Source organism: Austrofundulus limnaeus, unplaced genomic scaffold (assembly GCF_001266775.1).
Source record: "Austrofundulus limnaeus strain Quisiro unplaced genomic scaffold, Austrofundulus_limnaeus-1.0 Scaffold1, whole genome shotgun sequence".
NCBI lineage: Eukaryota > Metazoa > Chordata > Actinopteri > Cyprinodontiformes > Rivulidae > Austrofundulus > Austrofundulus limnaeus.
Window position 1 is genome coordinate 3425103 of NW_013952403.1, and position 23898 is coordinate 3449000.

The 23898-nt window shown below is 39.8% G+C and overlaps 4 protein-coding genes across 5 annotated transcripts in view; all 4 read left to right on the forward strand.

The window, feature by feature from the left end:
* The first annotated feature begins 107 nt into the window (after positions 1–107).
* On the forward strand, positions 108–8091 carry slc25a43 (solute carrier family 25 member 43). The gene is made up of 5 exons (XM_014005323.1): positions 108–531; positions 2112–2353; positions 2552–2724; positions 5604–5738; positions 7411–8091. The coding sequence occupies exons 1-5, from the start codon at positions 260–262 to the stop codon at positions 7621–7623; spliced, it is 1035 nt and encodes a 344-aa protein (XP_013860777.1). The 5' UTR covers positions 108–259; the 3' UTR covers positions 7624–8091.
* Positions 8092–9094: 1003 nt separating this feature from the next.
* slc25a5 (solute carrier family 25 member 5) lies at positions 9095–11707 on the forward strand. Its single transcript, XM_014005335.1, has 4 exons — positions 9095–9287; positions 10504–10990; positions 11078–11218; positions 11298–11707. Exons 1-4 carry the CDS (start codon positions 9177–9179, stop codon positions 11453–11455), a joined length of 897 nt encoding a protein of 298 aa, XP_013860789.1. The 5' UTR covers positions 9095–9176; the 3' UTR covers positions 11456–11707.
* A 2099-nt stretch (positions 11708–13806) lies between these two features.
* LOC106515506 (ADP/ATP translocase 3) lies at positions 13807–18739 on the forward strand. Its single transcript, XM_014005347.1, has 4 exons — positions 13807–13955; positions 15580–16066; positions 16154–16294; positions 16378–18739. The coding sequence occupies exons 1-4, from the start codon at positions 13845–13847 to the stop codon at positions 16533–16535; spliced, it is 897 nt and encodes a 298-aa protein (XP_013860801.1). The 5' UTR covers positions 13807–13844; the 3' UTR covers positions 16536–18739.
* Positions 18740–20128: 1389 nt separating this feature from the next.
* Positions 20129–23898, forward strand: part of si:rp71-46j2.7 (uncharacterized) — a 25242-nt gene continuing 21472 nt past the window's right edge. For both annotated transcript variants that reach the window (XM_014005303.1, XM_014005312.1), the window contains exons 1-2: positions 20129–20483; positions 20807–20912. In XM_014005303.1, the coding sequence (XP_013860757.1) occupies positions 20217–20483; positions 20807–20912 (373 nt within the window). In that variant the 5' untranslated portion in view covers positions 20129–20216. The remainder of the gene's footprint in view (positions 20484–20806; positions 20913–23898) is intronic.

Below are 23898 nucleotides of genomic sequence, written 5' to 3' on the forward strand. Positions count from 1 at the left end.
TATATATACACAATAAGTCTATATACAGTATATATATTGGAATCTAAATGAGGTCAAAGAGCGCCCCCTAGCGGTGATATAGGGTTCAAACTTCTACCATTGCGTTGACTAAATGCGAGTGACATAACGCCACTGGTGGGGCCAGGAGGCAGACTGTCTATATTCACATGTCGGACCTGTCCACTCAAATCTGTCTCCCGGTCCCTGGAAGATCAGTGAATTGATCCCAGGCTTCAGAATTCAGGCCAAACAACCGGCGATGGCCTCGGCGAGAACCGACAACCGGCTGACGGGCTCCCAAAGCTTCGTGTGCATGGGCTTCTCCGGCTTCTTTAGTAAAACCGTCACGTCCCCCCTGGAGGTGGTGAAAATTAAAACCCAGGTGGGGACTTATCACTGCAAAAGCGGTTTCTGGCAAAGTTTCATCGTCATCTACCGGAATGAGGGACTTCGAGGGTTTTGGAAAGGAAACCTGACTTCGTGTCTTCGTTTGTTTCCGTACAACGCAGTTCATCTCACAACATACAAAAAGTAGGTTGGACCTGGCTTGTCTCAAATTATAGCCACTTGCGTATGTGTTTACCCTTATAATTGTTAAAACTTAGCTTGAACAAGTTAACTGTACACCTGTGTGTACAGCAAGCGAAACGTGTATATTTGTGTTGAAATAAATTGATATTTGCATTCATTGTTTTTTTTTTTTCTGTGAACCATTTTTCAGCAGCAACTGGGTTATTTTAACTGTTCGTTTACTTTTTTACTGTTAAACATTGCACTTCCTGTTTTTGCCGTACGAGGCGTAGCGTCATGCTTTTGACCAATCAAAAGGCCGAATTTTCTCAGTCGATTTTTAAAGCGCCTTCGGTTAAGCGTGTCCTGAATTTTGTCTTGCAGGTAGTCTGGTTAATACTGCGGTGGTCTTAAGGCATAAAACACTAGGAGCAAAAAACAGTTATAAACATGTTATAATAAACGTAAATACGCACAGAAACAATTAACACATTAGTTTATAGATGGTAATTTTAAACAAAATATCAATTTTCTTTAGAGTTGGATGAGTTAATAAATGTCCCTCAAAATTAAACCAATTGTTCTGTTTAACAGCGCTACCTATCAGTGTCAAAGATAGTTAATCAACTGATGAACTGTCAGCAAATGGAAAAAATTATGGAGTAAAAACAAATAAAAAATGCAATTCTAGTTAGTGGTTTGACTAAAACAGCAAAAGTTAAAGTTGCCAATTTTATCTTTCATTGAGTCATTTTGTTGTGTCTAATCTATTTAGTCAACACTGTCTTGGTTATAGTATTAGGATATGAATTCTGCCTGTGAGCCTTAACCGAGGGCATACTGATCCCTACGTAGGGTTACTAAAGTACAAAACAAACCAGAGCTGACAGCATGACTACAAAATATATAGGAAGCAGTGAACACACAAGCAATTCAATACAGATCAATTCTACCAGTGTCTGAGAATGTCACTCTTTAAACTGCATTTGTGTGTGTTTATATGTTTATGAATAATGTGTGTGAATATGTATCTATTTATAAACCTACCTCACACTTACTGCATAAAGTCCTTCCCTGTAGTGTACAGTGTGTTCCAGGAAACATGTTTTCACATGTGTTATTCAGCAGAAGGCTTCCTGTTAATGGCCTTGTGGTAAATTATTAAAAATGAATGTTTAAAGATAATTTAATATTAATTTAAATGACATTAGCATCTTGAATACAGCTGATATTATTTTCATGTTTAGCATAATGAAACAAAAAGTTGTCTCACTGTGTAAAAAAGTCCAGCCCCTCTCAAGGGGATCAGTTCTGTAACTCACACCCTATGGTGAGGTGAACACTATATCTAGCCGGTACCTCTCAACCAAGCTTAAGCTCTTTACCCRCCTGAGATGTGTTCAAACATCTCCCAATAATTATAGCTGTGTTTCCCTTCCTAAACATGTGATAAACAAATAAAACAAATGGCTATGTTTAAAAATAGCTTGTGTAATATTATATCTAATGAAAACAATTTGCATAGAAGAGTGAAACAACTCAAACTGAATGTTTCAAGAGTTGAGATATTAACTGTAGTTGTTGCTGTCTTGTCTATGCAGGATAGTCCACCTTCATATGGACGAGTTTGGCTTCATCTCTCAGTGGAGGGCCATATTTGCCGGAGGTCTTGCTGGAGTTGCTGCTGCTCTGGTCACATACCCTCTGGAGGTAGCAGAGACCAGACTTATTGTTCAGAACTGCAGAGAGCGCACATATATCGGCATAGCTCAGACCATCTCAAAGATCTGCAGGAACGAAGGGCTGAACGCTCTTTACAGAGGATTTCCCCTCACTGTCTTGGGTGTGTGCACAGTCTTTAATTTCCAATAAGGTGTGCTCAGGTAGCAGGTAAAATATCTGTGTTTTTACTCCCTGTGATCAACGGGGATGGAATTTTATTATGGCCAAAACAGTGAAAAAAAAAAACTACAACCATATTTTTATCTCTTTGCTCTACATGTCATCCTTGAGTTTAACAGTATCATTTATTTGTCGACAGGTGCATTTCCTTTTTCTGTCGGATGTTTTACAGTCTACATGAACCTGGAAAAGCTCTGGCAGGAGACACCTTCCCGCTTCACTCCACTGCAGAACTTCATTAACGGCTGTATTGCAGCAGGAGTGGCTCAAACCCTTTCGTACCCTTTTGAAACTGTAAAAAGAAAAATGCAGGTTAGTTATCTGCACTTTTTTTTTCTTGGATATGGGCTTTGATTGTATTGTTATTGATGTAGTTTGATGGTACGATGGTGCAGTGGTTAGAGCAGTAAAGTTCAACATTCAGCTTGGGCCTTCACAGGTTTTCTCTGGTGCTCTGGTTTCCTCCCACAGGACAAAAACACGCAGGTTAGATTATCTGGCAACTCTAAACTGTCCCTGTCTTGTTTGTCTCTATATGTCCCTATGATGGACTCGCAGCCTGTCCAGGGTGTAGACCACCTCTCAACCAATAACTGATGAAGCTGAACACAAACTCCTTGGATGGATAAAGCAGGCAAAATAATAACAAAAAAATCAATGAAAAAAACATTTTCCTTTTACCAGAAATTTTAAAATGTGTTTTTTAATCAGCAACATTACCCTCATCCTCTTTTCTGTATTAGAAAGAAAAAAAAAAGTAGTTCTGTAATCAGAAGTAAATCGGAAATAAATGCAGCCCAAATTAACTAGAATCATTAGAATTTAAGTTTATTAATCAATGAATACATTTTGGTTAGAGAAATCTCAACTCTAATTCAGTCATTGACATATTGTGAAATAAAGCTGTTATTTAAAGTTTAATTTAAAAAAGGAAGGTATCCCTCTTTCTATGAAATGAACTCCTCTTACAAATTCGTGTCCATTGTGACTGTAGTACCACTGTTCTTCCACTAGAGGGTAGTAACGATAGGTGTAAGTAAGTCTGTCAGACCAGCACTATCTGGCTCTTTGAAAACTGAAAAAAAAGTGTCTTGGATTAAGAGTGGTCTTATTTTTTTTAACACACTCCCTTAAACAAACATTTTACATAACTTTAAAGGGGCTATATCATGTCAAATCAACTTTTTTGAGTTTTATATCACGTTATAATGTTATCCCCTCATCAAAAACATGTCCAGAGTCTTATTTTGACTCATTCATGCATGTTTGAGAAATCCTGTGGTGTCCTGAGGCAGCAGGCAGGGGAGCAAAAATGACCGGTTGGGACTAGAAACGCCTTTTGGGACCAGCTCGCAGCTCCTCCTCTGGGCTGTGTCTCCAAGCCGAGCTTCCTCGTCACAGAGCACACCGCCCCACTCCCAACCCCCGCACCCCGCCCATGACTCCTGCAGGCTCTCCACAGCAACAAAGCAAACAACTGGTGAAACTAAAAGTGAAACTGAAACTGTCTGCTGAGCTCCCAATACAACTTCTCGGTGACCCTTTTCAAATTCAAAATACCTTTGAGAAAATACATTTTCACATGCCAAGTAAACTACACTGAGCTTCCATAGTGCAGCGCACCTTCATGTTGAAATGGGCGGGACAGAAGCGGAAGGAGGTTCTTAAAGAGACAGAGACCAATTTCAAGGTGTTTAGAAACAGATATGAGAAGAAGAGTTTATTTTCTATTTAAACATAGAAAAAGAGCATTTTAATAACAACTAAAGGTGACATAGATACTTTATTATGGTATAGAACTTAAATATATGCCTGAGAAACGCATAATATTGCCCCTTTAAATAAACAGTTTCTTTGTGTATTTTTTATAACCAAGTAAAGAAATGCATTATGTTCATCTTAGGTCACATTTGAGATGTTTACTGAGTTATAGAGGACACAGAGGAAACAATGGCTGCTCAAAGACCAGAACGCTGCATCCGGGTTCCGTCTGCCTATTATTAGATGGCACAAGGTTTAACAGCAGCTGAGAATGTGAATGTGGCCCAGGTCTACCCACACTATAGATAAGTTCTCCAAATATAGACGGTAACTGTCAGACAGTAGGAGCACTGAGAGCGGTGTGTTTCCAGTTCGTTAAATTAACAGTAATGCATAAAGATTTAATTCAGTGATTCAGTCTTTATCGTCAAAAGATCAAGGTTAAACATTGGCTAATGGTTGAACATAAATACTGTGCAGTTTAACTTTTTTACCCAAGCTGGATGTTTCCAGTACAAATTCCAAAAGACCCGTATGTGACCTCAGTGATCCTGACTGCCCACATGATGGCCGGCCCGGTTTACGACACAACCGGTGTGAACTCAAAGACGCTCAAGGTACTACACGCCCCGCTGAAGGTTAAATATCTAACAGTCTATGGGAGTCAGGACTGAGGTGAAACGTCATCCTCAAAAAAAATAAAAAAAGCCACATATCCTCTGTCGCATCGCATGATGTTCAGTCTGCAGGCTGTGGTTAATTAAAGAGAAGACTGTGTTGTTTTACACTGAGTGATTATATAATTCAGACTTAGATTTTCAACCACATTTATATGTCTGTCATTTCAATAATAGGACCTTTAATGAGTCTTAATTAGCTTGTCCTTCAATAGTATGTGATGCATGATTGCAGTGACTCAACTGAAAATACAGAAGCTGGTTTGTTTCGGAGGAAATGCACACAAAACAAAAATGTGTTGAAATTTTCTATGGAAGACCTGAAATTACTCCGTGCTGTTTTGGAGAAGCTTTGTGAAAACAGAGATGTTTGTGTTTCTTCAACTGTTTGTTCCTGTTTGTAGACTTTCATTCTACTTCCTAAGAAATCTTACAATATCTGTAAAGTTGACTGAGATATAGTCATCTTTGTGGGGTTTTCCTCAATGTACAGTAGGTCAATGTACAAAAAAATCCTAAACTTAGTTGTCATTATAAAGTCATTTCTTTCTTTTTTTTAAATTTTGCTTGAAAATGATTCTAAAAAAGTAGGCAGACATAGCAAAAAGTGTCCTGTAGCTAATCATCCTGTTTATTTCCTCTGAAAATATTTTTGACGTGTCTTGTCCTTCTCTTAACCTTCTCAGGTTTTAGTTTCTTGACCTAGTTACAATTTTACAATTCACTTACTTTTATTCTCATTTTTTTCATCAGGCGCAGAGTGCCCGTCTTCCTCATTTTGGTGGAGTGGACGTTCACTTTACTGGAATGATCGACTGTTTTATACAGGTTGTTAAAACCAAGGGCGTACTGTCACTGTGGAATGGACTCACAGCCAACACAATAAAGGTACGATCACTTACAAATGTTATTATTAACTGTCGGTGTAGACATCACATTATTTCAAATGGCCAGAATACAGCCTAGTTTGAGCTTGTGTTGCATTGAGTAGGAGCTGAAATAACCAGACGCTCAGAAGGAACATGAGTGCCTTTCTGACTGTTAAAGGATTGTAGCTTACAGCGCAGGGTGGGGCGGGGAAAGTTATGTTGAGTGTGAGCACTGCAGGAATACCACGAACAAGGTGGAACAGCATGCTCCTCTCTCCAGTGTCAGCTGTAAATATCTTCAGAGCTGAACACTGTTTACCGTGTGACAATCGAACTTCATATTATAAACCATGTCAATTCTAAAGGCTTTTTATGTGTAGCTAAAATCAAACTAGATGAACTGCATTTTCTGTAAAAATGTAGTGTGAATGCTAAAAAAAAGAAGAAGCTAAAACTAGTGTTAAAACTAGCAGAACAGCAGCTAAAATAGCACAACACAAGCTAGAAATTAAAAGTATTATAACAGTAGTTAATGACTAGAAGCAGCAAAACAGTAGCTTCATTTAGCATTTCTGAAACTAAAATTAGCACATTAGCTAAAATAAATGAAAATGATGCTGTTATTAATAAAACATAATTGAAAGTAGTTAAACAGATTCTAAAACTAAAATTAGCTAAAGTTAGTAAAACCTAACTAATAAAAAAAAATGGTAGCTATAAGCTAAAGTAGTAGAACAGCCTTAAAAGATAAAACCAGAAAAGCATTTGATAAAAGTAGCAAAACAGTAGCTAAAAGCTAAAAATATTAGAACAGTAGCTGAAATTAGCAAAACAGTATCTGAAAACTGAATGAAGCTTAATTTTAGCTAGAAGCTAAAACGGCACAATGAAATCCGTACTTAAAATAGAAGTGCCAAGACAGCAGCTAAAAGCAAGATGCAAAAGAATGGTAGCTAAAAGTAGAGGAAATGTAGCAAAACTGCAGCTACGAGCCAAAACTATAAAAACTAACTAAAATAACAAAACAATAGCTAAAAGTAGCAAAAAATAGCTGAAAATAGCAAAACTGTAGCTGAGAGCTGAAAGAAGCATAATGTTAGCTAGTAGCTAAAGAGGCACAATGCTACCTAAAAAGAGTAAAATGTACCTAAAAAGAAGCAGAGCAGCAACTAGAAGCTAAAACTATAAAAACTGTAGCTAAAATAATGACGTAACATAGTTAAAAAGTAGCAAAACAGTAGCTGAAAATAGCAGAACTGTAGCTGAGAAAGATTCATAATGGTAGCTAGAAGTTAAAAAAGCACAATGCTAGCCAAAAACAGTAAAAACTTGCCAAAAAAGAAGAAGCAGCAGAACAACAGCTAAAGGCAGTATGTAACAGAATAGGTAGCTAAAAGCTAAAAACTGAGGAAGCTTAAAATTAAAGTAGCAAAATGGTAGCTAAAAACAGATGAAACAGAACAGTAGCTAAATGTTGTATAAAAAGACCAAATTAATTTACAAAATGCATATCACATTATCTGATTGAGCTGAATGTTTAGCTATATGTACTATTAAAATAGCACAAACCATGCCAAAGAAGTTTGTGAGAAAACAAAAAAATCAAAATGTTAGTGACTGCTGATCACACGATTATTAAGATCATTACACTAAAACAAACTCCTTTCTTCCTTTGTGCCATCTTTTCTCAGATTGTTCCGTACTTTGGCCTCCTGTTCACCTGCTTTGAGATGTGTAAGCAGGTTTGCCTTTACAGAAACGGCTACATCGTCTCACCTCTGAGCTACAAGCTGACGCCAGGAGTCGACCAGAGCCTCGGGCCGTCTGAGCTGGAGGAGGTCAGGCGCTATCTGAGAAACAGGAACTTTGCGTCAGGGGAGTCATCTCTGGGAAATCGCTGGTGAAGCCTCGCGTGGGAAGATAGTTTAAGAAGAAGAAGAAAAGCAGATTAAAAACCAGCAAAAATGACTTAAGCTGTTAAATAAGAAAAAAAATGTACTATATGAACTTTCTACCTCTTTGGAGTTATTTTTTTCTGACAGTATTTTATGTTCATGAATTGCTGATTTACAATCCTTAACAGCGTTTATGTAATAACGTGCCTTTAGTGTTAAATATTTATTAATGTAGTTATAACTGCATTATCTTCACATAGTGCCATTACCTATTCACGTAGGTTGCAAAATACTCTTTAACCCTGAGCATTAAAGCGGTACGAGAGTGATCACATTAACTGTTTAACGACTGTAACATTTCATAATGACATGAAGCTGATTGTGGACAATCATGTAAATCTGCCAACAAGATGCAAAATCCTTCAGTAGATCATTTGTTGTACATCAAATTTTAACTAAAAGCTCTTTTGGAATCTTCTTGTCTGTGCTATATGTTTGTGTGTTATCTGTGTTTTTCACAAATTCATGTAAACGGGAGAAAAATGATTCCTTTTTGACAGGCTGCTTGTAACAAAGAGCCTTAAGATGTCGTTTGAACATGATCCTTTGCTAAGTTGTTTGTTGCGTGTTGACACAACACTGATTCATTCCTTGACTTTGTGTCTGAATAATTCTCAGGTCAGGCTTTCTTCTGAGAATGTTCAGGTACTAGAGTCATAGAGGTACATCTAAATAATATTTACGGAAAGTTTTGTTAAAATCCATCTAGCTGTTCTTGGGATAGTTTGTTAAAAGATATTGCACAAAGTGTGTTGGGTATCAGTAGCTACTATCACACAAAACTTTACTTTAATAGCTTTTAGAGAGTTTTTGTTTTTATAATCTTTTTATAATATTTTAGCTGTGGCAGCCATCTTGAGTGAGTTAAACTACATAATTAATCAGGGGATTTTCTAGTGATGAGTTAAAAATCTTGCTGTACTTATATTAGCTAAGCATATTTTATTTTTCTGTAAGGACACATAATTAAAAAAATCTGCATGTGGTTTTCCAGTCAGCTGACTGAATTATGTCATTCTCAGTGTGAGAAACACAGCTGACAGTCAAAGGACGTCAATAGATGTGGTGACCTTTACCCACCATATCTGTCAGGCCTGAACCGTCAAACTGACCTTGAACTTTAATAAAACAAAACACAAACAAAACAACATAACAGTTACCTCTAAGTTCCGCTGAAGTTTTAGTCAGTAAAACAACCCACAAACCGCTCAGGAAGATTTTATCTCTTTTTTTGTGTGATAAAAAAAAGAAGCATTTTGTCCTTTAAATTCTTGAGTGACCATCGAAACTAGCAAATCTGACTTGAATGACGTCTCATGACCCGCCCACTGTCCCTTCAACCAACCAATGAGAAGCGAGAGTCGAAGTTCACGCTCCTCTCTCGCGCCCAGCCTCCTTAAAATCCCCTCAACTCTACGTTAGCTTCGGCCATTTCATCTGCACCTGCAGTCCCACCGAGCCAGCGAACGAGCAGCGGGAAAGCGGCTGACAACACCCCGAAGATGAGTGAACAAGCTATCTCCTTCGCCAAGGACTTCCTGGCTGGTGGTATTGCCGCTGCCATCTCTAAAACGGCCGTAGCCCCCATCGAGAGGGTCAAACTTCTCCTCCAGGTGGGTGTTCTTCACCTCGCTTACCGGAAAATAATGATGCAGATGATTGCAGATGTTATCTGCAGTAACGCATCATTATTCTCCGTGCGGGTGCTGGGTTTCTTTGATGAATGGATGACAGCTCAAAATGAATGAATGACTCACTCAGAACATAATGTATGAATGCAGAAGGAGGAGCAGAAACTGGGCTATAAATAGTAAATCTAAGCAGCTCGGTCTGTTAGATTGGTGCAGACACAGGATGAGGAGCGAGAACAGACCTGTTATGTAATATTAAACCAGAGAGAGAGAGAGAGAGAGAGAGAGAGAGAGAGAGAGNGAGAGAGAGAGAGAGAGAGAGAGAGAGAGAGAGAGAGAGAGCTGCAGTCGCTCTCAGGCTGAAAAGGCCTCCCAATAATTGCCTTATAATTATTTACTGTCCCATCGGTGTTGAAAAGTACTGTTCTTCTGTGACATGTCATTAGTTTGGGCTGACAGCTAATAGGCAAGGTCACAGCAAGGGTTGCGCCATCGTTTCCCACTGCTGCTGCTGCTGCATAGGCCTGGATGCAGCAGCAAGCCGGGTGGGGTGGGTGGGGGGTAAGAAGAAGGAGGAGGAGTTTGACTTGTTGAATGGATGCCTAAATCCCTCTCTCTCACACTCAACACATGCAGGAAAATGTGTCTGTCTGCCAGAGGGAAAAAGTAAAAATGTTAACTTCAGTAATTGAATCAAAACCACGGGTTAAATTGGCAAAACAATTAACTTAAAGCTAAAGTTTGCAAAACAGAAGCTTTATAGCTAAAAAAAAGTGCCTAATGTGAATATTAAACCGTAGACAGGAATAAAAATGATTAAAGCAGTAAAAGGCTAAAATTTAAAACGACCAATAATCTCGCTTAATACTAAAAATTAACTGAACAGTGACTAAAAGCTAAGGCTAAAAGCAGTAGCTAAAATCTTAAACCAGCCGAACAGTATGTCAAAGCTAAAATTAAAGTAAGTATGATGAAGATTTCATACATGACAAAATTTTGAAAGGATTTTCAGAGATAAAAATATATTCCTTTATGGTAATTACCATAAAGACCAAAACAAGCAGAAGGTTTGGACATCTAAATGGCTGAAGTAGTGAGAGTTCAAGAGGCGCATAGAAGGATTTAAAAACACGAAGACAATAGTGTGAATGCTGCCTCAGCAGCACACAGTAATTCTGAATCGCTGGTTTTCTTACAGGTGCAACATGCCAGCAAACAGATCACAGCTGACAAGCAGTACAAGGGCATCATCGACTGTGTGGTCCGTATCCCTAAAGAGCAGGGCTTCCTGTCTTTCTGGAGGGGGAACCTGGCCAACGTCATCAGATACTTCCCCACTCAGGCCCTCAACTTCGCTTTCAAGGATAAGTACAAGAAGATTTTCCTGGATGGCGTTGACAAGCGCACACAGTTCTGGAGATACTTTGCTGGCAACCTGGCGTCCGGCGGTGCAGCGGGAGCCACGTCGCTCTGTTTCGTCTACCCTCTTGACTTTGCCAGAACACGCCTCGCTGCCGACGTGGGCAAAGCAGGAATGGAGCGTGAGTTCACTGGGTTGGGAGACTGCTTGGTGAAGATCTTCAGGTCTGATGGCCTCAAGGGTCTGTACCAGGGCTTCAACGTTTCAGTGCAAGGCATTATCATCTACAGGGCTGCTTACTTTGGCATCTACGACACAGCAAAGGGTGAGTTTTCACCATCAGACGATGCTCTTATCAGTGAACTTGTTGACTTTCATGCAGATTAATCCTCTTGGTTAATGTGTTTTACAGGCATGCTTCCAGATCCCAAGAACACACACATTGTCGTCAGCTGGATGATTGCTCAGACTGTGACTGCTGTTGCTGGTCTTACATCCTACCCCTTTGACACTGTCCGTCGTCGTATGATGATGCAGTCTGGACGCAAAGGAGGTAATAAGCAAAATGTATTGCATTCAAGCTTTCCATAATTGTAGCTACGATTGATGTTTTAATGATATGTTCTCCTCAGCTGACATCATGTACTCTGGCACCCTCGACTGCTGGAGGAAGATCGCACGTGATGAAGGAGGCAAGGCCTTCTTCAAAGGAGCGTGGTCCAACGTGCTCAGAGGCATGGGCGGTGCCTTTGTGCTCGTCTTGTATGATGAGCTGAAGAAAGTGATCTAAGTTTTGTCTGTTCATGGTCCATGTTGTGAAGTTTTACTGTAACATATCTTGTACATTTGGATGGACTTAAATACAGAGTTATTTATAGGGACCAACTAGTATTTTCTACTAGTTGTTACCAGGAGAGTATGTTATGCACTTGACTCTTGGCCCATGTTTCTTTTTGTTTGTTTTACCCCTCACAACAATTTCATTCCCTAACGTGAAGAACTTTGCCAGAGAACGAGAAATAAAGGCAACCTACTGAGCGAACTTCTCACCTGGTTTTGAAATGTATTGCCGTGTCTTAAGGGTATCGTTAAGCCCTCGACTGCCTCGCTTGGGTTAAGCCGTCTGGCAGCCTCTTGCGGGAGGCGTAAGCTTAGAGCTGCAGGTTGTAGTTGGGGGCGAGCCAAAATCAGCTGAGAAAGTTTGACCCGCTGACAAAATTTCAGCCAAGACACACTCCAGGAGAAGTGATACACAGGTAGTGCGGAGCTACGGCTGAACATTTGAACAAATGACTCTCCCCAGAGGAACAGCTAGGATTACCTGTCGTGAGGTGGATTATTTCAACCTTCTAAATATACTTTGATCTCCTGCTGAGCCGTTTCTGACTCCCAACTGTGTGACTGACAAAGGACTTTACTCTTACTGTTTGACCATTTACCATTATGGCACACAAGAGATTTACTATCACAGCCAAGGAGTTTCTTGACGGGTCACTTTCAGGAGGATAAAAACAGCAACAACAGTATTTAAAAGGAAGGGTCACTGTTGTAGCTGGGTATATTCTGTGTTGTACACTGACTGCTTCCTGAAACCTGATCTTGTTTGGCGTAAAGACTTACAAGCTGGTTGTGGCATGTGTAGGACAGGACACTGTGTACTTTGTAATATCTAACCAGGGTGTAGACTGCCCTCTGTAATGGTTGTGTGGTTTGACCTTGTGCTGTTCATATAAATATGGGACAGTTGTAGAACCAGTTGTAATTGTATGAACCGCATTGTTGACCAAGACGAGAATTTTCAAAGAGTGAAAAACTGTGTAATAACAGATCATTTCACGTTCTCATTATTATCATTATAATTATTTATTACAACATTATCAAGGCAAAGTCAGAATAATCTTTCAGCTTGTGTGTTTGTTTGACAAATATCTCACGAATGACTGGACAGATTTGCAACTGATTACTGTCAAAGTCAGCTTAACTCAAGATGGCCAGCAAAGCCAGCTGACCTTAGTGAACACAAAAATGGCTGTAACTCAGACAATTTTATAGATAATAAGCTAAATTTTAAATGAGAGGATGACATTTGGTCTTTTATGACAGCGTGCTGGTAACAAAATGCCTCAAGTTCTTGTTTAAAACGATTCTTTGCTAAGTTATGTGCTGACAGACAACACTGATTGATTCCTTGAGTCATTTTGTGTTTGAATAATCATCAGGCCGGGGTTAAATCATGCTGACATTCTTCTGAAAATGTTCAGGTACTGGACAAGTTAGTCTGTATTATTTTCTTATAGTTTTGTTGAAATTCATCCAGCGGTTCTTGAGATAGATTGTTAAAGAATAGAGTCCAAATAGTCCATTTTAAAAAAGGATCAAAGACACAGTCCTGTGCTCAGCATATATGTTGGGTATCAGTCTCAGCTACTACCACACCAAACCTAAGCTCAAAAGTTTTAAAACTGACAGACTCATAGACATTTTTTTGTGTTTTAAGATCACTTTGGTGTAGTAGCCATCTTGAATTGAGCTAACTTCAAAAGTTAATTAGCCTTTACGTAGTTAAAAATATATATGGCTTACTGGGAGAAAAAATGAGTAATGAAGCAAGACCTCCTGCACTGTATGTTGCATAAAGATCCATCTGCATTGCTTATAAGAATACCTTGTCTTTCTGTACATAGTTTAAGGAGACAATTCAGTAAATGCTGAACTGGGTTTTCCAGTCAGCTGACTGAACTATGTCCTGACAGTCACAGGATGTCAACAAATGTGATGACCTTTACTCACCATGTCCGTCAGGTTTGAACCGTCTCGACGTACTTGAACTGTAATAAAACAAAACAACTTAATACCAGTTACTTCTAAGTTAAGTTTTAATCAATAAAGCTACACACAAACTGCTCAGAAATAGATTATCTTTTTTTTGTTGTTTGTTTGACCAAAAAAAAATGCTTTGTCCTTTAAATTCTTGAGGGACCATCATGGAGTTATATTACCTGTATGGCGACCATAGAAACCAGCAGAATCACATGTCCCGCCCACGCCCTACAAACGACCAATGAGAGGCGAGACTCGGAAGTTCTCACGTTCAGTGTCTTTAAAATCCCGCAACACCTGGTTGGCTTCGACTATCTGTATAACACCGAGGGAGCGAGGCTGCTGACAACACCCCGAAGATGAATGAACAAGCTGTATCCTTCGCCAAGGACTTCCTGGCTGGTGGTATCGCTGGTGCCGTCACTGAAACAGCCGTAGCCCCCATCGAGAGGGTCAAACTTCTCCTCCAGGTGGGTGTTCTTCATCTTCATCACCATGGGGAATATGATGCGGCGTCCCGTTGCTAGGGCGGAAATCCCCGGAGGGGTGGGTCTGGGACCCCTTAATTCAGTAAAAAATTAAGTTTGTCCCTACAGAATCTTTTGAGGGAAGTACTTTTAATCAATATAAAGAAAAGAAAGCATATCCACCATTTATAAATGGAAAATTATGCATTTATGTCTCTAAAAATATGGTTCCCCCACTTCTGCTTTATAGTGGTTTGGTCCATTTAACCACACCTGAAGGCTGAATAGCATGAATATTTAACAAGAGTATTCAAGTAAAATACACTTAGTCGAGGGACCTTTTACTCGTGTACAAGTATTATTACCTGTGTACAAATCTACTGTAATAAAAGTAAAAAGTAAATAATTAAAAACTCACTTGAAGTAAAAGTTAGTTACCTTTTCACAGCTGTTTTTGTGTTTGATGCACAGTGGACAAGAAATTTTATTTTATTTTATTATTATTATTTTTAAAGCTCCTATATTAAATGAAAAGCATCAGAGTTTACTATTTGTCTATTCGTGCATTTTCTTTTATCCACTTCTCCTTTTCGAGTCACTGGTGCCAGCAGTCACAGTGCAACTGGTGGGGGCACCTGGGCAGGGCTCCAGTCCATCACAGTGACACTGATAAACAAGACAATAAACAGGAAAAGTTCGCTCTGTCACAATTTTTGTTAGAGCAGCATAGAAAAAGAGAAACAGTTGACTACATTTAACTACTTTTTTTCACTGTTCGGCTTGGAGATAAGCTGGAATGGAGTAGCTGCTGATCTGTGACCCCCTGAAGCAGTCACAGTGATCTTCTCCTACCTTTGGCGGTGCACTGCATCCTGGCCTGGCTTGTCCTCTTCTTGTGTGGCATATCCTGGGCTAATCAGCCCACAACCACCTCAGAAAGACAAAAGACCTCTGGCCTGCAGCACTGACTGGGTAAGGAGTCGAACCCTAGTGACATCAATGCAATTTTGGCTCTGATGAAACATTTTTAACCTGATGCAACTTGATCATTTTCTTGCTAGCAGCGCTAATAAATGACTTGATAATCTGGCATCTCACAGTAAAAAATAATTCAAAGCAAGCTATTTATCAAAAAGTTAAACTTTGTATACATTCTTGCACATTTAAGCAAAATTAATTCTGCCCAAAATAATTATTGTTTGATAAATGATATTTTCTTTATTATAGTTTTTTACACCATCAAATCTAAGAAATTACTTAGCAAATTTTTCAAACTGGTTATTCAATAATATATTTTTATTATTTGCAGTATGATGTTCCAATTTTAACGAGTGCAAAAACGGGTGTTGTAAAGAGCGAACGAAACGTATCACCCTTGTTCTCCTCCCTCATATCTTATACAGTTTGAATGGAAAAGGTCATATAAATAAATAATAATAAAAATAAAAATGACAAAAACCAAATGTTATTACAGTAATGTCCTAAACAAACTGAACGTTTTGATACCTGAATGGTTGAATTAGTTTGGTTTCAAAAGTAGTATAGAAGAAACTAAAAACGTGAAGACAATAGTGTGAATGCTGACACAGCAGCACACAATAATGCTGAATCGCTGGTTTTCTTACAGGTGCAACATGCCAGCAAACAGATCACAGCTGACAAGCAGTACAAGGGCATCATCGACTGTGTGGTCCGTATCCCTAAAGAGCAGGGCTTCCTGTCTTTCTGGAGGGGGAACCTGGCCAACGTCATCAGATACTTCCCCACTCAGGCCCTCAACTTCGCTTTCAAGGACAAGTACAAGCAGATTTTCCTGGACGGCGTAGACAAGCGCACACAGTTCTGGAGATACTTTGCTGGCAACCTGGCATCCGGCGGTGCAGCGGGAGCCACGTCGCTCTGTTTCGTCTACCCTCTTGACTTTGCCAGAACACGCCTTGCTGCCGACGTGGGCAAAGCAGGAATGGAGCGTGAGTTCACTGGGCTGGGAGACTGCTTGGTGAAGATCTTCAGGTCTGATGGCCTCAAGGGTCTGTACCAGGGCTTCAACGTTTCAGTGCAAGGCATTATCATCTACAGGGCTGCTTACTTTGGCATCTACGACACAGCAAAGGGTGAGTTTTCACCATCAGACGATGCTCTTATCAGTGAACTTGTTGACTTTCATGCAGATTAATCCTCTTGGTTAATGTGTTTTACAGGCATGCTTCCAGATCCCAAGAACACACACATTGTCGTCAGCTGGATGATCGCACAGACTGTGTGTGCTGTCGCCGGTTATATATCCTACCCCTTTGACACTGTCCGTCGTAGTATGATGATGCAGTCTGGACGCAAAGGGGGTAATAAGCAAAATGTATTGCATTCAAGCTTTCCATAATTGTAGCTACGATTGATGTCTTAATGATATGTTTCTTCTTCTCAGCTGATATCATGTACTCCGGCAGCCTCGACTGCTGGAGGAAGCTCGCACATGATGAAGGAGTCAAGATCTTCTTTAAAGGAGCGTGGTCCAACGTGCTCAGAGGCATGGGGGGTGCCTTTGTGCTCGTCTTGTATGATGAGCTGAAGAAAGTGATCTAAGTTTTGTCTGTTCGTGGTCCGTGTTGTGAAGTTTGACTCTAACGTGTCTTGCAGTGTGTCCATGCATCCTTAAAAAGTCTTAAATTCATGTTTTTAAAAATCAAGGCCTTAAAATATTTTAAATATATCTAAAAAATGTAAGTTTGTCCCTAATATGTTATTCAAAGGTCTTAAAATTTTTGAGAAGGTGTACTCTGCAGACCTTAAGTGGGACGTTCTTGGTGTGAGGGAGAAGAGACATTATTGATCAGCTTGACTTATGTGGTAGGAGTTTGTTAGACGCAATTGGTCGGACTGACTTGTGTGGGAGAAGTTTGTTAAAGACGTGATTTGTCAGATTGGCTTTTGAGGAGTTTAAGACGGGATTGGTCAGATTGACTTTTGTGGGAGGAGTTTGTTAAAGACATGATGGTCGGATTGACTTTTGTGGGAGAAGTTAAAATGTGATTGGTCGGACTGGCTTTTGTTTAAGGAGTTTAAGACGTGATTGGTCAGATTGACTTATGTGGTAGGAGTTTGTTAAGGACGTGATTGGTCAGATTGACTTATGTGGTAGGAGTTTGTTAAGGACGTGATGGTCGGATTGACCTTTGTGGGAGAAGTTTGTTAAAGAGGTAATTGGTCGGACTGACCTTTGTGGGAGAAGTTAAAGACGTGATTGTTTGGATTGACTTTTGTGGAAGGAGTTTGTTAAAGACGTGATTGGTCGGATTGGCTTTTGAGGAGTTTAAGACGTGATTGGTCAGATTGACTTTTGTGGGAGGAGTTTGTTAAAGACGTGATTGGTTGGACTAAATTTTGTGGGAGAAGTTTGTTAAAGACGTAATTGGTCGTACTGACCCTTGTGGGAGAAGTTGACGTGATTGTTCGGATTGGCTATTGTTAAAGGAAGAGGTGATGGTCGGATTGACTTTTGTGGGAGGAGTTTGTTAAATACGGGATTGGTCGGAGTTTGTTAAAGACGGGATTGGTCGGATTGGTTTGTGGGAGGAACTTGTTAAAGATGGGATTGGCCAAATTACTTTTGTGGAAGAAGTTTGTTAAAGACGTGAATGGTCAGATTTACTTTTGTGGGAGGAGTTTGTTAAAGAAGTGTTTGGTTGGACTGACTTGGGTAGGGTTTGAAGAAGCCATAGTGATTAGGTTGGATGAACACTGGGCAGCTGGGGTGACATCTAACTCAGGTTAAACGGACAGAAAGCACTTATAACTTTACATTTAAACATTGATTTTAGTCATAACTCGAAATGAGGTTGCTAGCTGCAGGAAATTTGAACACCGTACATGCTGATGGATGGACGTGTAACAATTCTGGGTTAAAACAACCCTAACCCACCTGGATAAAGATTGCTATTTTTCATGCATGTCAACCCCTACTGATGTTTACTGTATAATGAGTCTCAAAAATCCGTAATAATCATACTCACATGGGGCAGGCGCACTGTCGGAAGCAGAGATGACAGCATCTGCAATGCAAAGCAGTAGGAAATGAGGAAGGGAGAACTTATTTCTGGTGGAAACTGAAGCACAAATATGAAACAGAAGTTTTGAAAAAATCCATAAAAATCTGTGAGGTTGCTCTATTCGTCTGTGTACCGGCAAAATGACGAAAAATACGTGTAAATTATGGACAATCTGTACAACTTGACATGTACGATTTTTGAATATGAATAATATTAGTTATAATGTACGACATGAAGTGCTAGCCGCACTAAAATTGAAGTCAATTATGTTTACGTTTTTACATGTTTTACTATTACCATTACTTCAACTTGACCCACAAGACAAGTCAATCCAACCAATCGCAGTTTTGACAAATTCCACCCACATTCAAGAACCTCTGTCGGTATTCCACACTCCGCCAATCATGGTTAAGGCAAACCTTGTCCACACAATCAAGAAACTCTGCAATTTTTCACAAACTCCGCCCACACCGAAGACCTCCACCAATCACAGGACAAACTCCGCCCATACAGCCAAGGGAACCCCCCCCCCCCACAATGTACTGAAGAGTCTCCTACTTGAAATTTCTCAGGGCATGATTTTTTGAGTTCATATTTGTATTTTCTTTTTCTCATGGGACATTTTTGCCAGGCAAAAGTTTTACACTGAGTCTGTCTCTCTGTCTATCTCTCTTTCTGTACACATTTTTCTCCACTGCTGTTTAATCTTCTTCTCAGGGATCATTAAAGTCTTCAAAATGACCACTGACCCGGTGTTATCAGTTAATCGGTCGATCCCTGGAAGCAGCTCCCAGCAGGGAGTGCATTTAATTGATCTTTCATCCTTTTCAACTTCAGCAGGAATATCATCTTTTTTTCCTTTTTACACACAGTGTCTCAGAAACACACTGACATCAAGGTTAACAAGTTCAACATGTGCTGTCCACACTTTTACCATCAATATACCACATTCTCCACCATACACCTGCAATGACCTGAAAAGTCTGCTTGAATAAAATGTTAGGTTTTGTAACATTATTTCCCCCTCGAAAACAGAAGATAAAAAATGACAATTATTGGCCTAACAGGAGAATCTACTGTAAAACAGCAGATTTTTCTTTGCTAAGTCTATTTAAGTAGATGTGTAACGTATCAGGTAATAAAAGAGCTCACTTCATATCTGGAGTTAAACGACACAACAATCAGTGTCTGTTTCTACATGCAGCACTGCATAACAGTGTGGTTACACTCACCAAGAGCTTTGTGTCAGCTGGCCTCTTACGTAACCTCAGCTGTTAGACTGAATTATGTCACAGCATCATGGCCTCTTTGCTTCAACTGGGGAAAAATACAACTTGATTCAAGATGACTACCTCTACTAACTGACCTTAAAATAGTGTCTGTCTGTCCGTCCATCCGTCCCTGTCAGTCAGTCAGTCAGTCAGTCAGTCAGTCAGTCAGTCAGTCAGTCAGTCAGTCAGTCAGTCAGTCAGTCAGTCAGTCAGTTTACAGGTAAAAGTGCCATTAAGTGCCTTAAATTTGAAGGGGTGTTATTATGTATTTTCCAGCCACATAGTTCAATTCTTTACAACAATCAAATAGTTACCTTCAGTTGTTATGAAAATGCTGTATATATAAAAATTTGATATTGCATCATACTCTAAACACTATCTAAAAAGAGCCAAGTAAATTTTGTGTGAGCCGAACCCTGCCCTGTGTGGCACCAGCTTTTATTAGTAAAAAGATTATGTTAAAATGGCTCTTTTAAACACAAAGGTTACAGACCCTTGATTTTGCTCAGTAAAAATGCTTCAAGAATTAAAGTTATATTTGTCTAGAAGGGGGGAGGGGAATCAGCTTTTAAACAGTTTGTATATATTTCTTGTATATATTTCTTATTTCTGTGAGCTTCCTTGTTTTTTTTGTTTAATTCTACTTTGTGTAAAAGCTTTGAATTTTAAATTTCTGACTTTCTTTGCTGAAATGATTTTATTTATCTAAAAAGTTGATTTTTTTTTAAATCCTCGCTGTCATGCACAGAAGTAGCCACTAGAGGGGGCTCGCTCACAGCCCAGAATTTACCTTGCACTCTGGGGGACTTCATATCAGCCAATCACAGCTCGGCTTTAACTAGCTGACGAAGTTCTCTCTTTTTTTCCCCCTCCGCTGTTTGACTTGGTTTTGAGGAGCGAACAGCCTCTTTTCATTGCAGTTTCTCCTCCTCCTCGCGGCTTTAAAGATGCGGCCGAACAGGTCTGCTGTCGCTTTGTGTAAAGTGAGGCACGCCAGCGGTTCTGTAAAGGGGAAGAATATGATGCACCAGTGGCGCCTTCCCATCGCCCTAACTCTCGGTCTGATTTGGTACTTTTCGGACTACTTCGGTCGCACGGTGACACAGTACTTCGTGTGTTTCCTCTTTTGCCTTTCTATCCCGCTGTTGTTCGGAAACAACGGGCGAGAGAGCAGTACCCAGACTGATGAAGAGACGAAGGAACATCCGCTTCAGGTGTGCTACTTTCACCGCACTTTGTTTTCAATAACACTAAACTGTCGCTTTGATAGACGGTAATTGAAACAAACTCGAGATTTAATTAGCGTGAGCAGAAATCCATTTATGGGTCACGTGACTAACGCAGCTCCTCACTGACTCACTATCCTGTATAAAGCAAGAACTCCTTCAAAAGTTTGATCTAAGTGCAAAACTCGAGAGACGCAAGCACTTGAAGTCCAGTGAGAGTTATTTTCCCCTTCTGAGGCCTGAATAACAGGTTGGACATTGTGACACACCTTTACTCGTGATTTTAAACTTTTTTTTTGTTTTTTTCCTAGGAAACTGCTGGGGAAGAGTCCTTCCATTTGACCCACAATAAAGAGACGGTTAAGAGCAACTCCCTGAGCTCTCAGTGTCCACATGTCAAGAAGTCTCTGCGGCAAGGTGGGCCATGTTTGTTAAATGTGTCTTTAAAAGGAGGCAGATGTCAGTTCTGCTCCTGATTTCAGGCTGTTTCTCTCATCAGCTCCGTTTCAACTTGACACATAAAAAAAAGCATAGATCTACACACACACATACACACAGCTGCACGTACGGCTCGTGTTACACGCAGCAGAGGAGCTGTGAGGAGGCAGAAGATTGAAAACACTACATTAGCTGCTGTTATGAGGCTGTAGTGTGTCACACAGGAAATGAGCTGGAGGTTTTCATACAGCATTATCAGCTGTGTTTGCTTTGCGTCTGTTTTGCGCAGCAATAATCAAATTGGCTTGTGCAAATCTTTGGTTCTAATGAGATTAATGCCTAAAAAAAATTAATGCTTTGCGTTTCACGTCTATGCTCCTGAAAGTTCGAACAAGCTTTAATTTCATTAGTTTGACAAGAATAATGACTTGGTGTTTGTTCTTGGTTCTAAATAAAAGCAAATGATTTGCATAGGCACAATCAGTCAACCCTTCTGAAATAACTTTTGACCTTTTGGCCTCGCATAGTTTTACTTTGGTTAAATAACAAAGTTTATATCTCCCTAGGACACGCAAACACACTTTAAAATATACTTAGAGATGGGATAAATGGCTCTTTGAAGGGATCAGGATCTTGGGGGGACCGTTCAAAAGAGCCGTTTTGATTTTGAACATATTACGTCATCACGTAGGAAAATACATCATCACGTAGCCGTACGTAATGATGTCATCCCGTCACATGGGTGGAACCATGTGTTTGTCAAGCGGAAACCCCCTTGTGAGCTTCTGTACTCCGCCTGTTTTCCGTGAAAAAGCAAAGCTGGAGCGATTTAAGTATGAAAAAATAAAGATTATATGAGGAATAAAAGAAATAAAACTACAAATGGCTCGTTACTGCCCGCGATTCGGCTCCTATCGTTCGTTGTAAAGAGCCGTTCAAAAGATTCGGATTGTTCGCGAACTTCACATATCTAGTACAAAAAGTAAAGAAATTTGTGTTTAGTAGATTATTTCTTTGTTGCAACAATGCTTCTTGACAGTCTTATACTGTTGAAAAGCCTGTTAAATTCCCTTTTAAATGGTGCCACATGTGTAAGGAACATGCATTTGTGGGATGAGCAGCAGAGATGAGAATGTGGGTTGCACACAGGAAAATTTTGCCAAATCTTCTCTGCCAAACTGTGTATTTTGCTGTTATCGGCTTTTGTTGTGAGCTTCTGGTCCCCCCCCTCCACCCTGCACACACACACACACACACACACACACAACCAGGTGCTGCCAATTATGGGCCCGCTATAAGATTTACATCCAAGAGTCCTTGTTACAACAAAGAAATAATCTACAAAACACACATTTCCTTACTTTTTGTGTTACGTTTTGGGTTTAAATAAAATAGTTCCACATGATAACTGCTTCTTGATTTTAGTGTTAGCCCCTTTCCTTTTTTTTACAAACTGAGTGGTTTAATGAAACTGCCAGAGAAATACAACAGTTCCTCTTTCTGTCCTTTCTTTAGCTCTGTTCATAGCTGCCAGATCTTTAACGAGGTATAGACTTGATTCAGCTCCGTTTCAGCCTCTCTGTGCAGTTCAATCGCTTAGAAATCAGCCCGACGCTCAATACCGCTTTAAAGCACTGTATCTGTTCAATCAGATTTTATCTTAAGAGCACTTGTGATGCAGTTGAGAGAGTAATCCTTTCAGTGCAGAGGAGTAGCGGCTCTGCTCCGACCTCCCTTTTTAGATGGTGAAGCTCCTCACCTCATCAACCAGGCCGAGCCCAGCCACTGTATGGAAGTGCTCGTTTCAGCTGCTTCTGGGGCCTCTTATCATTTTACCATCGATGCAGGTTGAAATGCAGACAGACCAGTAAATCAGAAGTTTTGCTCAGGTGCTCAGGTGCTTGAACTTCTCTGCCTGAGGTGAAAACTCACCATCGCACTAGGGGGAGCATTTCACCTGTTTCCACTTTTATCGCCTCGGATAGGAATGTATTGGTACTGCGTGTGTACTTGGAATTTTAAAAATGTTTTAATAGAACAGTACTAATACCACTTAACGAGACATATCATGCTTTTAAATCCTTTTTTTTCATATTTAAATCATTCAGTTGGGGTCTATATGAAGTGGAACTGCGACACTTTGGTCTGAATTCCTCCTTATTGTAACTGCACAAGCTCCTCTTTTAACCCCTTTTCTGATGTGTGTCTCAGATCAACTCGTTTTGACGCTGTCCCTTTTTTAAATTTTAACGAGCTTCACATTCTGCCCCCCTCCAGCTTCCAGAGTAGTTCATTCTAGCTTGATAGAGGGGTTTATGACTAAATAGCGGGGCAGAAACCTCATTTACAACTGAGCCAGAGTCTGACTCAGATCAGAGGAGAATCGAGACGAGCAAATTGTAATTGGGAAGTCCAGACTAGTGATGAGATGATACCTCAAGGAGTGCATTGACACACTACACAAACTGTGTCGGCTCTGTATTGAAACTGTGTTGGTCACTCAGTGACCCCTGCAGTAGTTAAAAAGCATTGCAGGTAAACTAAATTGAAATAAGATGGAAAAGCTTATATGCTGCAAGCCCAACATCATCCTGTGAAATATTGAATCACCAGTTCTTCACTTAAAATATGATCTCATCATTGTATTCATTTTCTCAATTTGTTGGCTGCGTTAAGTTGTTCATGAGAAGAGTTTAAAGCTTCCTTAAAACCTTGTTTGTATAAACTGTCTAAACCGAGTTGTAAAAATGCAGATTTGTTTATAATAAAATTTAGAGTTAAAATTATTAGTATATAATTTTGTTAAGTGTTAAACCATATGAAATAAAATATTTAATATATACTAAAAAATGTTTAGTTTATGCAGTTTTATTGAGGAACGAAAGTTTTTGAAGTGTCTTTGCTCCAAGGCAGTTTCTCTTAGAAACCAGTTCTCCTGTCCTAGAAAAAAACTCTTTCACAGGGT